The sequence below is a fragment of the Lepus europaeus genome, chromosome 21 (assembly GCF_033115175.1).
Source record: "Lepus europaeus isolate LE1 chromosome 21, mLepTim1.pri, whole genome shotgun sequence".
Classification (NCBI taxonomy): Eukaryota; Metazoa; Chordata; class Mammalia; order Lagomorpha; family Leporidae; genus Lepus; species Lepus europaeus.
In genome coordinates this window covers 15,116,645-15,128,971 of record NC_084847.1, presented here as the reverse complement: position 1 = coordinate 15,128,971, position 12,327 = coordinate 15,116,645, and the positions used below count along the sequence as shown (strand labels likewise).

Sequence of the window (12,327 nt, the reverse complement as noted above, 5' to 3'; positions counted from 1 at the left end):
TGTTAGGGTTTTAGCTAGCTTACTCAAGTGTGCGAGCATTTTTTTTTTTTTTTTTGAAAGGCAGAGTTACAGAGAGAGGTAGAGACAGAGAGCGAGGTCTTCCATCTAATGGTTCACTTCCCAGATGGCCACAATGGCCAGAGCTGCGCCGATCTGAAGCCAGGAGCTTCTTCCAGGTCTCCCACATGGGTGCAGGGGCCCAAGGACTTGGGCCATCTTTTACTGCTTTCCCAGGCCATAGCAGAGAGCTGGATAGGAAGAGGAGCAGCTGGGATTAGAACTGATGCCCATATGGGATGCTGGGCACTTCAGGCCAGAGCATTAACCCGCTGCACCACAGCGCTGGTCCCAATGCGAGCATTTTAAAAGATGATCTCTGATCGGTCTCTTCCTTGGAGAATTCACTCCTGATCTCACAGACCACTGTGGTGTTCCCTGTCATAAACTCTCAGGGTGCACCACCTTCTCCTGCTAAGCCGCGGCTCAGGTGTGATCTCCCACACATCTGTGTGGTTCCATGACTCAGGTCTGGCTCTCCTACTTGACTTTTAGCTGCATGAGGACATGGGTTCTGTGTGTTCCCAGCAGCTCCTGTGTGCCCAGTGGGGCACATACAGCAGAGGCTAGCAAATAGGGGCCTCTGGACCAATCTGGCCCACGTCCTCCTTCTGCAAATAAAGTTTTATTGGAACACAGCCATGTTCATTTGCTGACGTACTGTCTGTGGCTGCTTTTGCACTACAATAGCAGAGTTGAGTGGTATGCATACCATACAAAGAGTACGGTATAGCTCACAAAAGTCTTCTTTTAGGGGTGAGTGTCTGGTGCAGTGGTTATGGCGATGCTGCTTGGGATACCTGCATCCCTTTTCAAAGGGCCTGAGTTCATATCCCAGCTCCACTCCTGATCCCAGCTCCCTGCTAATGCACACTATGGAGGCAGCAGGTACTTGGATCCCTGCCCCCCATGTAAGAGACCTGCATGGAGTTCCTGGCTCCTGACTTCAGCCTGGCCCAGCCCCAGCTACTGAGGGCATTTGGGTAGGTGGAAGAACTTTCTCTGTCTCTTTGCTTTTCAAATAAATAAAATTTCAAATAAATAAAAATAAATGAAAATTTAAAACATATTTTCTAACTTGCCCTGTACAGAAAAAGATGCCCAACTGTGCACAAATGCAATACACATTTGGCTGAATAAATAAAAATCTACAGAGGGGCCAGTGTTGTGGTGCAGTGAGTTAAGCCACTGCTCATGACGGTGGCAGCCCATATCAGAGTACTGGTTGGAGTCCAGCTGCTCCACTTCTGATCCAGCTCCCTGCTAGTGTGCCTGGGAAAGCAGTGGAAGATGGCCCACGTGTTTGGGCCCCTGCACCCTCGAGGGAGACCCAGAAAAAGCTCCTGGTTCCCACATCTGCCTGGCCAAGCCCTGGCCATTCTGACCATTTAGGGAGTGAACCAGCAGATAAAAGATATTTCTTTCTCTCTGTCTCTCCCTGTCATGCTGCCTTTCAAATGAATAAAAATAAATCTTAAAAACAAAAACTAAAGACCCATGCCCTAGTCCAACTCTGTGTAGTTACCGGGAAGGCTGAGACCTGGAGTGGTGCAGGGACCAGAGAGGTACTGGGGTGGGGCCTGGGCGACTCACAGGCTGCTGGGGCTCTTTGGGGAAGAAAGGAGGCCGATCCACCAGGCAGGACAGCACAAACTGTGCCACAACCAGAGACAAGCACAGGTAGGTGGCCAGGTGGCGGATGGGATCATTCTGGAAGCCCTGCAGGAGAGAGAGCACAAGTCCAGAAACAGTCAGTGCTGAGCCAGTAAGGAGCAGGGGTGGGGGCGGGCGCCAGGAGGGGACACAGGTTGAGGCTGGACTGTGTTTCCCGGGCTGTGTGCAGGGCCACCGTGTTTCGTTGGTTGTGGGGATTTCTGAATCCCTGATGTGCAAGTGCGCTGGTCTATAGAAGTGGTGTCCTGGGCTGTGTTGGGGGTGCCCCACCACACAACCCTGACTCCAGCTGGTGTTCACATGCTGCGTTTTAGTGGTGGGGTGATCGAGGCTCAGAGAAACCACAGCACTAGTTTTCCTCCAGGGTACACAGCAGAGCTGAGCCAAGTGGTGAGCTTTTGCTGCCACACTGCTTTTGCATCTGCTGCCCTGTCTTCTGGTCTTAGCAGCCTCACTTTTCTCCCTCCATGCTCAGGCGTGTGCTTGGTGAAGAACCGACTCTCCTCTAGGGGTAGCAAGTGGTGGAGGCTTGGCCAAGGAGTACATTCTAGTGCCCTGGCTATGGTGATTGGAATAGGAATGGACAGAGGACCCAGTGAGAGCTGGAACCATTGGGAGACTCCACTGGGTTTGCTACACTGGTTAAACCAGGAAGTCTGGAGCTACTGTTGGCTCTCCTTGCCATCTTATTGGCGAATGAGGCTACCATAGCAGAGCCACGAGACAGACGTGATCTGGTAGTATTATTTGAGTGCCTGGCTCAGTTACATCTGGGAGGTCCCATGAATATGAGCTCAGAAATGAATGAGCTAATAAATTCCCCCAGAGTTTGCTTTTTCCTTAAGTTAGTGAGTTGAGTTTTGGGTACTTAAAACAAGAGTCCTAGTTTTAAATCTAATTCCTCTACTGGATTTTCTATTCTTTTTTTTTTTTTTTACATGGATTACAGACAGTTTGATATTCCAACTACATCACAGCCCACCTCCCCCAAGTTGCCATGGTTACCACCGTTCCTATCTGAGAGTTTTTTCTGAATTTGGGTGAGATGGACTTGGACTCTGAACTCCCAAGCTGTGTGGCCCTGAGGAAGTCTTTCCCTTCTCTTAGCCTCAGTTTCCTCATCTTTAAAATGGGACCATTAGCCTCTACCACAGAGCACTGTAACGAGAATCCAACAAGGACTGGCAAATTTAGCCACTGGGCCTGACCCGTGGCTGTGGCTCCAGCATGTTGATGGTTCCAGTATTCCTGTGTCCATGCTGTGCCCCCAAACAGAAGAGCCAAAAGTCAGCTGTGAGAAGCCACCCTTCATAGGGTAGTGGATGGCCTGTGAGATTTTCCCATTACCTATAGAAGTTGCTGGTTTTAAAAAAGAAATCTGTCCTCTCCCTTCCCCTCTGCGAGCAGGTGCAGCAACCACTTGGTTCAGGATCAAGTGATGTGATGAGGACCTGCAGCCTGCTGCAGCCTGCACATTCCTCCTGCTCCCAGAGCCTTGGGGGAGCATTGGGCCGAGGTGAGTGGTTCTCCGTGAGGGGGTGATTTTACCTCCCAGGGCACTGGGGTTCCATAGATGGGGGGGCTGACCTGCTGGCACTAGGTGGGTAGAGGCTGGTGATGCTGCGCCACACACTACAATGAACAGGGTGGCCCCGCCCCCAAAAGAGAATCATCCCCCACACTGTCAAAAGAGGTGCAGTTCAGGAAACCTGGTCTAGACCACAGGTCCTTTTGTTTGCCAAGGAAAAGAACCAATCAGTTTCCTAACAGGGAAGCAAACCGGGAATCTGGAATGCGGGTGGGTGTGAGGTCAGAGGCACAGGTGCACGGGTCTGGGGTGCGTGTGAGAAGGAGGGGAAATGAACCTGGCTGGAGGGTCAGAGTGCACGCCTGTGTGTGTGTGTGCACGCTTGTGAGTTATGCTAATGGGGGCACCAAGTGCGTCTCCATGGTGACAATGGAGTGTGCAATGTGGGGGAGATGATGGGAATTGGTGTTCATTAGAATTGTATCAGGCGATGGGGTGTTGTGGGTGAGCAAGTGCACTTGTGTCTGGGATTTAAGGGTGTTTTTGTGCAGAAATTAAGTCATGTGTGCAAAGCCGGGGAGAAAGGAGGAAACTCGAGGTCTGAAACTGTGGTGTTTTCCCAGGGAGCTCAGAGCCCCACTTACCCCTCTTGAGGCCTGCTGGGCAGTGCTGAGAGCCGGCAGGAAAAGGCAGAGCAGCCAGTACCCAAAGAGCACCCCAGACGCCTGCACCCCCTTCTTCCTCTCAGTGTGCATCAGGAACACAGCAAAGCTCTAAACAACAAAGTCCAGACAGGCCCCTTAGGTGGGGCTGGGCGTGGGAGAGGAGGCCCATATCCCCTCCCGGGGCGGGCAGCCAAAGCAGCAACCAGGAGCAAGCCAGGGCCCAGAGAGAGGGGGCATTACCATGGTGGTGAGCCACACCGTCGGGTGCATGAGCAACTCTGGGGCCTCGGGCACTCCATGCTGGATTTTCCAAAGAGCGACAGCCACGCTGAAGGTGCACAGGACCACGAGGGCAAAGGCAAGCACCTGGGGAAACAGGCTTAGGTAAGGTTGGAGAAATTTGGTGGCAAACTGGAGGGCGACGCCATGTCGAGTGTGAACGTCCTCCATGGGCCTTGGAATGAGTCAAGGTCGCAGGTCACCCATGTGTCAGTGCATAAGGGGCATTGCTAATTGATCCTGTAACTGTCGTGTAAACAGTGCCCAAGGACTCGAGCCCACCCGATGTTCTCCCAAATGCAGGAGGTGCTCTAGGTACACACAGGTGAGGTGACTACAGGTAGGAAGCATGAAATGAAATGTACTCACTGGGTGAAAACGTCACAGCTTCTTCAAGTCATGGTCAATCCATGCTACTCAAGGAAGGACAGACTCTCTCTTGGGCTGGGAGGTTTTGAGGGTCTCTCTAAAATGCACTGGCCTCTTTTGAATAAGAGGAGGCCGGGAAGTGGGTGGGCAGTGGACACGCATACTTGGGAGACAAGGCCAGAGCCAGGTGCCTCGGAGGAGCTGGTGAGAGTACTGGTGAGGGCAGAGGGCGTGGAACCTAGCAGAAAGAAGCCACATCCCACACTGGAACACCCCACTTTGTATTTTTTTCTTTTCTTTTTTAAATATTTATTTGAGAGGCAGAGTTACAGAGAGAGGGAGAGACAGAGAGAAAGGTCTTCCATCTGCTGGTTTACTCTCCAAAAGGCCACAACGGCTGGAGTGGGGCCGATCTGAAGCCAGGAGCTTCTTCTAGGTCTCCCAGGTGGGTACAAGGGCCCAAGGACTTGGGCCATCTTTAGGCCATAGCAGAGAGCTGGATGGGAAGTGGAGCAGCCAGGACTTGAACTGGTGCCCATATAGGATGCTGGCGCAGCAGGCTGAGGCTTACCCGACTAAGCCACAGCACTGGCCCCTACAGTTGATTCTTAAACAATGCAGGGGTTAGGTATGCCAGCCCCCTGTGCAGCTGGACACCTGCCTCTGAATTCTGACTTCCTGCACTATCAATAGGAAGTGGCTGAGAGACTGTGGCAGCGGGGAACCTACGCGCAGCAGTTCATGAGATGCACTGAGGATTCGATCCTGCATCTTGGTGCTCGCTAACATTTCTGTTAACGGCGAATGGGACCACGTATGGTCAGATGTGTGTAGATTCCATGGTAGCCAATGACAAAATTAGTCCTGTATGTCTGCTTTATGCTTTCATGACATGCCGTTTTCTTCATTATTTTGATATGTCTAGGGTACATGACTCATCTCAAGCTTTTGAAAATTGGCATAAATATAAAAAAAAAAAAACACCAAATCTGCCAATAAGCAGACCCATGCAGTTCAAACCCATGCTGTTCAAGGCTCCACTCTACCTCAGTCAGCTTAAAGCAGAGGCTGACAAATAGCCACCTGCAGAGAGGCTGGCCTGCTTCCCGTTTCTGCAAGGCCTGTGAGCTAAGAGCGGTTATTGCATTTTCAACCATTTAAAAAAAAAGGTCAGAAGGGGCGGAATCTCTCATGACCCATGAAAATGACAGGAAATCCAAATTTCAGTGACTGCATATCAACGAAGTTTACTGAAACACAGCCACAGCTCTTTGTCTACCTTCTATAGCACCTACTTTTTCTGCTGCCACGGCAGAATTGGGCATTTGGAAGGGTCTCTGCCCCTTTTCTGCTAGAATGAAATGCCTGAAGCTGGGTAATTGTTAAACACAAGTGGTTTATGTAGCTCCCAGTTCTGGAAGCTGAATGGTCAAAGAGCACAGCACAGGAAAGGCCCTCCTGCCTGTAGCACCTGTTAGCGTTTGGCATCGTGGTAGGAGCAAGAGGGAGAGGGAGAGTCCACAAGGTGAGTCTGGAGGCCAGAGGAAGGTTCAGGGCTTTGGCTCCCTCCCTGGAGAGACAGCTACTTAAAAAGGGCACGCCCCCAGTGACCTAACTACCTACCCTAGGCCCTACCTCTTAAAGGTCCCATAGCCTCTTAATGCTATCGCCCTAATGACAAAGCTTCCAAGACACAGCAAGAGAGATGGCACAGCCTGCAGAGCCTCAAACATACATGATGTCTTTGAAAAAGTTCATGGAAAATGCGTATGATTAAAAAAAAACTATGTATGACTTTTAAAATGTTTTTCCACCAAAAAGAAATTTATCTTTTAATTCCATTTTCCAATGAACTTTTGAAGTGCTCTAGTACTCTCTAATAGTTGAAATTCACCAGGTTCTGGATAGCTGGTAGGCCCTGGAGTAAAACTGAACAAAGTGGAGTGGGAATGGAAACTTTGAAGAGCATTCTTGTAGGAGTTTGGAGGAGAAAGGGGCAGCTCAGCAGGGGATGGATGACTGGAGAGGCTCACGCTTAGAAGGTCCGTGTTTAAAGCACTAAAATAAATGCATTATAGCTTTCAAACCTGTCCCGTAGCACTGCCAGTGGGGAAATTTCTGTTAGAATGCTAGAAAGGTTCACCCTAGTGTGGCTTCACATCACCTTGTGTGCACACCTTGGAAAATGCCTGAGTATGGTAGCTGTAGGTGTCCTGGACTGGGTGCCTACGTGTGTGTGTGTGTGTGCACTTTCAGAATTACAAAGTCTGCTTGGAGGAACCATCCAGTTCACCTCTGTTGCCCCTTTAATATTGATCTATTTGATTAACAGGTTCCCTTCTTGGCAGGCTGCCCAGTGGAAGGGGTGTCCACTTGGGGCTGCCTTCCAGATTCCAGCCCCAGGTTTCCCCTCCCCCCTCAACCTGGTCCCAGGCTCCCCACAGTCCCAGTGGCTACCATTTTGGTTTTGAAGAGAGGAGACATCCGGAGGTAGCCCCTGCCATGGCGATGGATGTAGAAGAGGTAGACGGGGCCGAGGACCCACAGGTATATGGGGGGAGCCCAGACCCCTGCTGTTCGCAGGAAGCACAAGTTTAGTAGGTAGGCAGCGGCAGGCTGGGGCTCCGACTGGTTCCAGACCTGGGGGAGCAGCAAAGGGATGTTCAACAGGATAGGTCCACACTGGGGTCCCCAGCTCCCTGCCTAAGGGACCAGGTAACTTACCTGACCCCTTACATTTACATAAAAGCACTCTCTGGAATGCCTTTTAACTCCCCTCCTTTCACCCTAACACTGGCCCACAAAGGTGTATGTACTTGTCCCACTGACTGGGGGAGATGAGGACACACAGCCCCGGAGAGACTGAATACTGTGGCTGATGGCATCCAGCTGGGATTTGAACCCAGGGAGCTGGGTCCTGGAATCTGGGAGACTTGGGCTTTGTGGTAAGTGCTAGGTGCAGTTTATCACTCAAACTTCATAACAACTCTGGGAGGTGGGTGCTACTTCCCCATTTCACAGCCCAGTAGACTGAGGTGCCGAGGGAATAGCCTCTTTCCACTGGAAGTGGCTATGCTGTCTTCTAAGGTTCTGACCCTACAGATGGTGCTACTGGGGGTCTTGATCTGTGGTTTCGACCTCAGCCCCCTTGCTGGCCCTCTTGAACCACAGAAGAGATTTAAATGGGGCCTTTATAGGACACAGCCATTTCCACTCTCCCGACTGAGTTCCTGCTGGACCCACCACCCGCACAGGCCATCTTCACCTTCCTCCCCCACTCACCAGCCTGTCTGTGCCTCAGTTTCCGTACCTGCATAAGGGGGACAATAGACCCTACCGCCAAGGGTCCCTGCTCAAGGGTCCCTGCTCAGCTGAGAGCCAGGCAGGGGGTCCAGAAAGGGAGAGAGGCTCTCTGCGGGTGGGAAGGGCTGGGGGTGCACCAGCTCCAAGCTAATCAGCGCCAACGCCCTGCGTAGGTAGTGCTGGGCACTCGGGCTGGGGTCTCAGTCGCTGCTCTCTGAGGTCCTGGACGTTGGGGTGGGGTGGGGGGGGGTCTCTCCCCTCCCCAGGATCGCAGCCCGAGAGATCTGCCGGCAATAGAGAGCCGGGGAGGGTCGGCACTCACCCCCAGCCCCGCGCAGGGCTCGCCCGGCGGCGCGGCCATGGCCATCGGGCGCCCCGCGGTCCGTGGGTCCGAGCGTCCGTCTGGCGGCCAGTCCCGGGCTGCCTCCGTCGCGGCGCTCCGGGCGGGGAAGGGGCGGGCCGAACGGGTCTGGCTGGGATTGGAGCTCCGGGGTCGGAGGCGCCGGGCAAGGTCCGGCCGCGCGGCAGGGGTGGGGCGGCTGGGGCTGAAAGGAGGGCAGGCGAGGCGAGGGGGCGCTCGGAGAGGGGGCTCCAGGACCCCCTGTGTAGTGTGGTGATTGCCCCGTGTTCCTCCTCTCTCTGCCCCGAGTATGCTCCTCAGCTTCCCGAGCTCCATGGAGCCAGCAATCCCAGGAATTTATCCTGGGGGAAGAAGCCAAGAGGCGTGCAGGTGTTTGTAACAGGAGCAGCAGGCTCGGCCTGAGCAGCTAGGGATGGACAGTGTCCACCGGTAGGAGGGTGGGAAGAACTGAACGAGCTGATTAATAAAGAGCTTAGCACGGTTCCCGGGACACCGCAGGCGCTCATTACACACTAGCTGCTATCATTAGCGTTGGTAGGGTCACTTAGTCTAGGTCGGTGACTTATCAATCAGAGGTTTAAAACGCCATTCAGAAACATATGGCTATGGAAATATGGTTGCTACAGGCTGTGAAAAAGACATTATAACGCAAAAAGTCTATTTTTTAAAAGATTTATTTATTTGAAAGTCAGTTACACAGAGAAGAAGCAGAGAGAGGTCTTCCATCCAGTGGTTCACTCCCCAGTTGGCTGCAATGGCCGGAGCTGCGCAGATACGAAGCTGGGAGCCAGGAGCTTCTTCCAGGTCTCCCACACAGGTGCAGGGGCCCAAGGACTTGGGCCATCTTCTACTGCTTTCCCAGGCCATAGCAGAGAGTCGGCTCAGAAGTGGAGCAGCTGGGTCCCGAACCGGTGCCCATATGGAATGCTGGCACTGCAGGTGGTGGCTTTACGCGCTATCCCACAGCGCCGACCCCTATAATATATTTTTAAAAAAGAAGAAAGTGTTCTTCCTAAGTTTGGGAAAATGGAGAAAAAAGTGCTGTTACTTGCTTGCCTCTCCTGGGGTATGTGTATGTATGTATTGTATTGGAAAGGCAGAGTGACAAAGAGATCTTCCATCTGCTGGTTCACTCCCCAAATGCCTGCAACAGCTGAGGCTGGGCCAGGCTGAAGCCAGGAGCCAGGAACTCTATTTGGGTCTCCCACATGGATAGCAGGGACCCAAGAACTTGAGCTATCGTTGCCTGGCTTCCTGGGTGCGTTAGCAAGAAGCTCGATCAGAAACAGAGCAGCTGGGACTGGGACCAGTGCTCTGACATGGGGTGCTCCCATAGGGGAAGTGGGGGTTTAACCCACCGCACCACACCGCCTGTCCCCCCAGCACAGGCTGCTTTAGCCATGATGCTCTGTAACATAATTTATGCACAAAGAGTTGGAAAATGCATGGAAGCCACTATCATGGGGAATCCTAATTCTCTTTTCTATTTTCTTTCTGGGATGAGCACATGCCGCCTTCCAAGACGCACAGGTGTTTCCTTTTGGGAGCAGAATAAGAACCAGCTGCAGGCCGGCGCCATGGCTCAACAGGCTAATCCTCAACCTAGCAGCACTGGCACACCGGGTTCTAGTCCCGGTCGGGGCGCTGGATTCTGTCCCGGTTGCCCCTCTTCCAGGCCAGCTCTCTGCTGTGGCCCGGGAAGGCAGTGGAGGATGGCCCAAGTCCTTGGGCCCTGCACCCGCATGGGAGACCAGGAGAAGCACCTGGCTCCTGGCTTTGGATCAGTGTGGTGTGGCCGGCTGCAGCGCCAACGGCAAAGGAAGACCTTTCTCTCTGTCTCTCTCTCTCTCTCACTGTCCACTCTGCCAGTCAAAAAAAAAAAAAAAAAAAAAAAAAAAAAAAAAAAAAACCAGCTGCACTGTGTACTTGGTCCTGTTTGCCTACAACAGAGTGGGTTCTTTAAGCTCTGTTTACCTGTGTCTTTTTTTTTTTTTGAGTTTTCCCAACGGAGGTTGGGACCCTTTCAACCAGAAGGGCTGGGACACAAGAATCCACAGGTGTGTGGTGAAGCTGCATGGGATTCTGAGTTTACATCGAAGCCATGTCTGTTTATTGGAGGTGGCTTTGGTGGCGGCGGAATGGGAGCTGTAGCAATTCCTGCAAGCCCTCGTCACCCCCAGCTGGTGCGCTTTCTTTCTTTGTGTGTTTGAAGTTGAATTGGAAGGAGTGGTCAGGAAGCCGGCAGCACACAGAGCAAAGCAGCAGCTGAGCCAAGAGCAGGACCTGAGTTCCCCCAGTCTGCACCTCCATCGCAGGTCTCTGCCTGGGGCTGAGCGGGGAGTCTCAGAGGAGCTCCTTTCCCTTCCTGGGCTTTGGTTTCTCATTCTGTAGGTGGAGAGGGTTCCCCAGGCCAGCACTTCCTAGCTGGTGACTTTCAGCTCCCCAGGGGTCTGCTGAGACCAACCCTGGACTCTTGGAAGGTGAAAGACATTGCTTTCCATGAAGGTTATAAACAGCCACCTCCAATAAATAAACTTATTTAAACTGCTCCTCTCCATAACACTGTAGTGGAGAGTTTATTTGTATTTCAGGTGAGAAATCAGAAGCACTGGTGATTGTGATCCTGACGTCCATGTATCATCTCCTCAAAGCCATGGTGGCAGTTTGACCACCGTGTTGTGGAAATGCAATGTGATTCTTAGTTATATATTGCTTAAGTTTTAACCAGAATGGCAAATTGTGGTGGGAAATCTTCTTTTATCATTTAAACAAAATATAGTAAAAATTATCAAAATAAAGCAAACATTAAAAATATATCCTATTTACTCAAAAGGCAGAGAGAAACAAACTTCCGATCTGCTACTTTAGTCCCCAAATGCTTGCAACAGCAGTTCCTGTGAACTCAACTCAGGTCTCCCATGTGGGTGACAAGAACCCAACTACCCGAGCCACCACCTGCTGCTTCCCAGGGTATGGTGTTGACAGGAAGCAGGGAGCTGGAATTAGGAGCAGAGCTGGGACTAGAACCTGGGCGCTCCCGTATGGAATGTGAGCGTCTTAACTGCTATGCCAAATGGCTGCAGCAAAGAGCTTTTTTCCAAAGGAGCAAAATGGAAGAATTCAAGTATCAGGTGAGAAAAGCAATTTTTGTCTATTCTGATGCATGAAATTCTATCTACATTATATTATTCCTCCAAAATTAGGCATACTGATGTTTGAACTCATTTTTTTCTTTCTTTCTTTTTTTTTTTTTTTTTTTGACAGTAAGAGTGGATAGTGAGAGAGAGAGACAGAGAGAAAGGTCTTCCTTTTTGCTGTTGGTTCACCCTCCAATGGCCGCTGCGGCCGGCGCATCGTGCTGATCCGAAGGCAGGAGCCAGGTGCTTCTCCTGGTCTCCCATGCGGGTGCAGGGCCCAAGCACTTGGGCCATCCTCCACTGCCTTCCCGGGCCACAGCAGAGAGCTGACCTGGAAGAGGGGCAACCGGGATAGAATCCAGCGCCCCAACCGGGTCTAGAACCCGGTGTGCCAGCGCTGCAAGGCGGAGGATTAGCTTGATAAGCTACGGTGCCGGCCTGAACTCATTTTCAAACACATCGTACTTCATGTCCGAGAACTGACTCATAGTAAATTACACTACGTGCACCTCAAGCTCGAGGGGGAAATCCTCAGAATGTGTTCTACACCAATGTTACAGCAGGGGTTAAATGCATTTTGAATACCTTCTTTAATATTATGCTGAACTTAGCGTGTTTTTCTTCAGAAATTTGCGGATCATTTATCATGGAAAAACGAACCACCTTACGACAAAGTCCCTTCCAGCTGTGACACTGAGCCTGAATACGTGAGCGCACCTTGCGCGGCACCTGCCAGACGGTGCGCAGAGTCCTCCAGGCCTGCAGAGGGCGCAAACAGCCGCGTTTCCTTGCTGAGCATGCGCCGTAGTTCGCCCTTCTGGGGGCGTGGGCGTGGGGCCGTAGTGCGCCTGCGCGGCGGGGCGGGGCCTGGCTGTCAGCCGGGCTGAGAGGAGGAAGGAACGGGCAGCGTGCGGTGTGAGGGGCGGGACCGGGCGGCCTGCGGAGGGTCTGGCG

General features: G+C 52.1%; 1 protein-coding gene across 2 annotated transcripts in view; it reads right to left on the bottom strand.

Annotated features, from left to right (window-relative positions):
- The window catches only part of ABCC6 (ATP binding cassette subfamily C member 6), a 51,173-nt gene extending 42,885 nt beyond the window's left edge, over window positions 1-8,288 (bottom strand). For both annotated transcript variants that reach the window (XM_062179975.1, XM_062179976.1), the window contains exons 1-5: window positions 8,198-8,288; window positions 7,030-7,212; window positions 4,165-4,290; window positions 3,904-4,032; window positions 1,651-1,776 (exon numbers count right to left, since the gene is read on the bottom strand). In XM_062179975.1, the coding sequence (XP_062035959.1) occupies window positions 1,651-1,776; window positions 3,904-4,032; window positions 4,165-4,290; window positions 7,030-7,212; window positions 8,198-8,242 (609 nt within the window). In that variant the 5' untranslated portion in view covers window positions 8,243-8,288. The remainder of the gene's footprint in view (window positions 1-1,650; window positions 1,777-3,903; window positions 4,033-4,164; window positions 4,291-7,029; window positions 7,213-8,197) is intronic.
- Window positions 8,289-12,327: the final 4,039 nt, after the last annotated feature.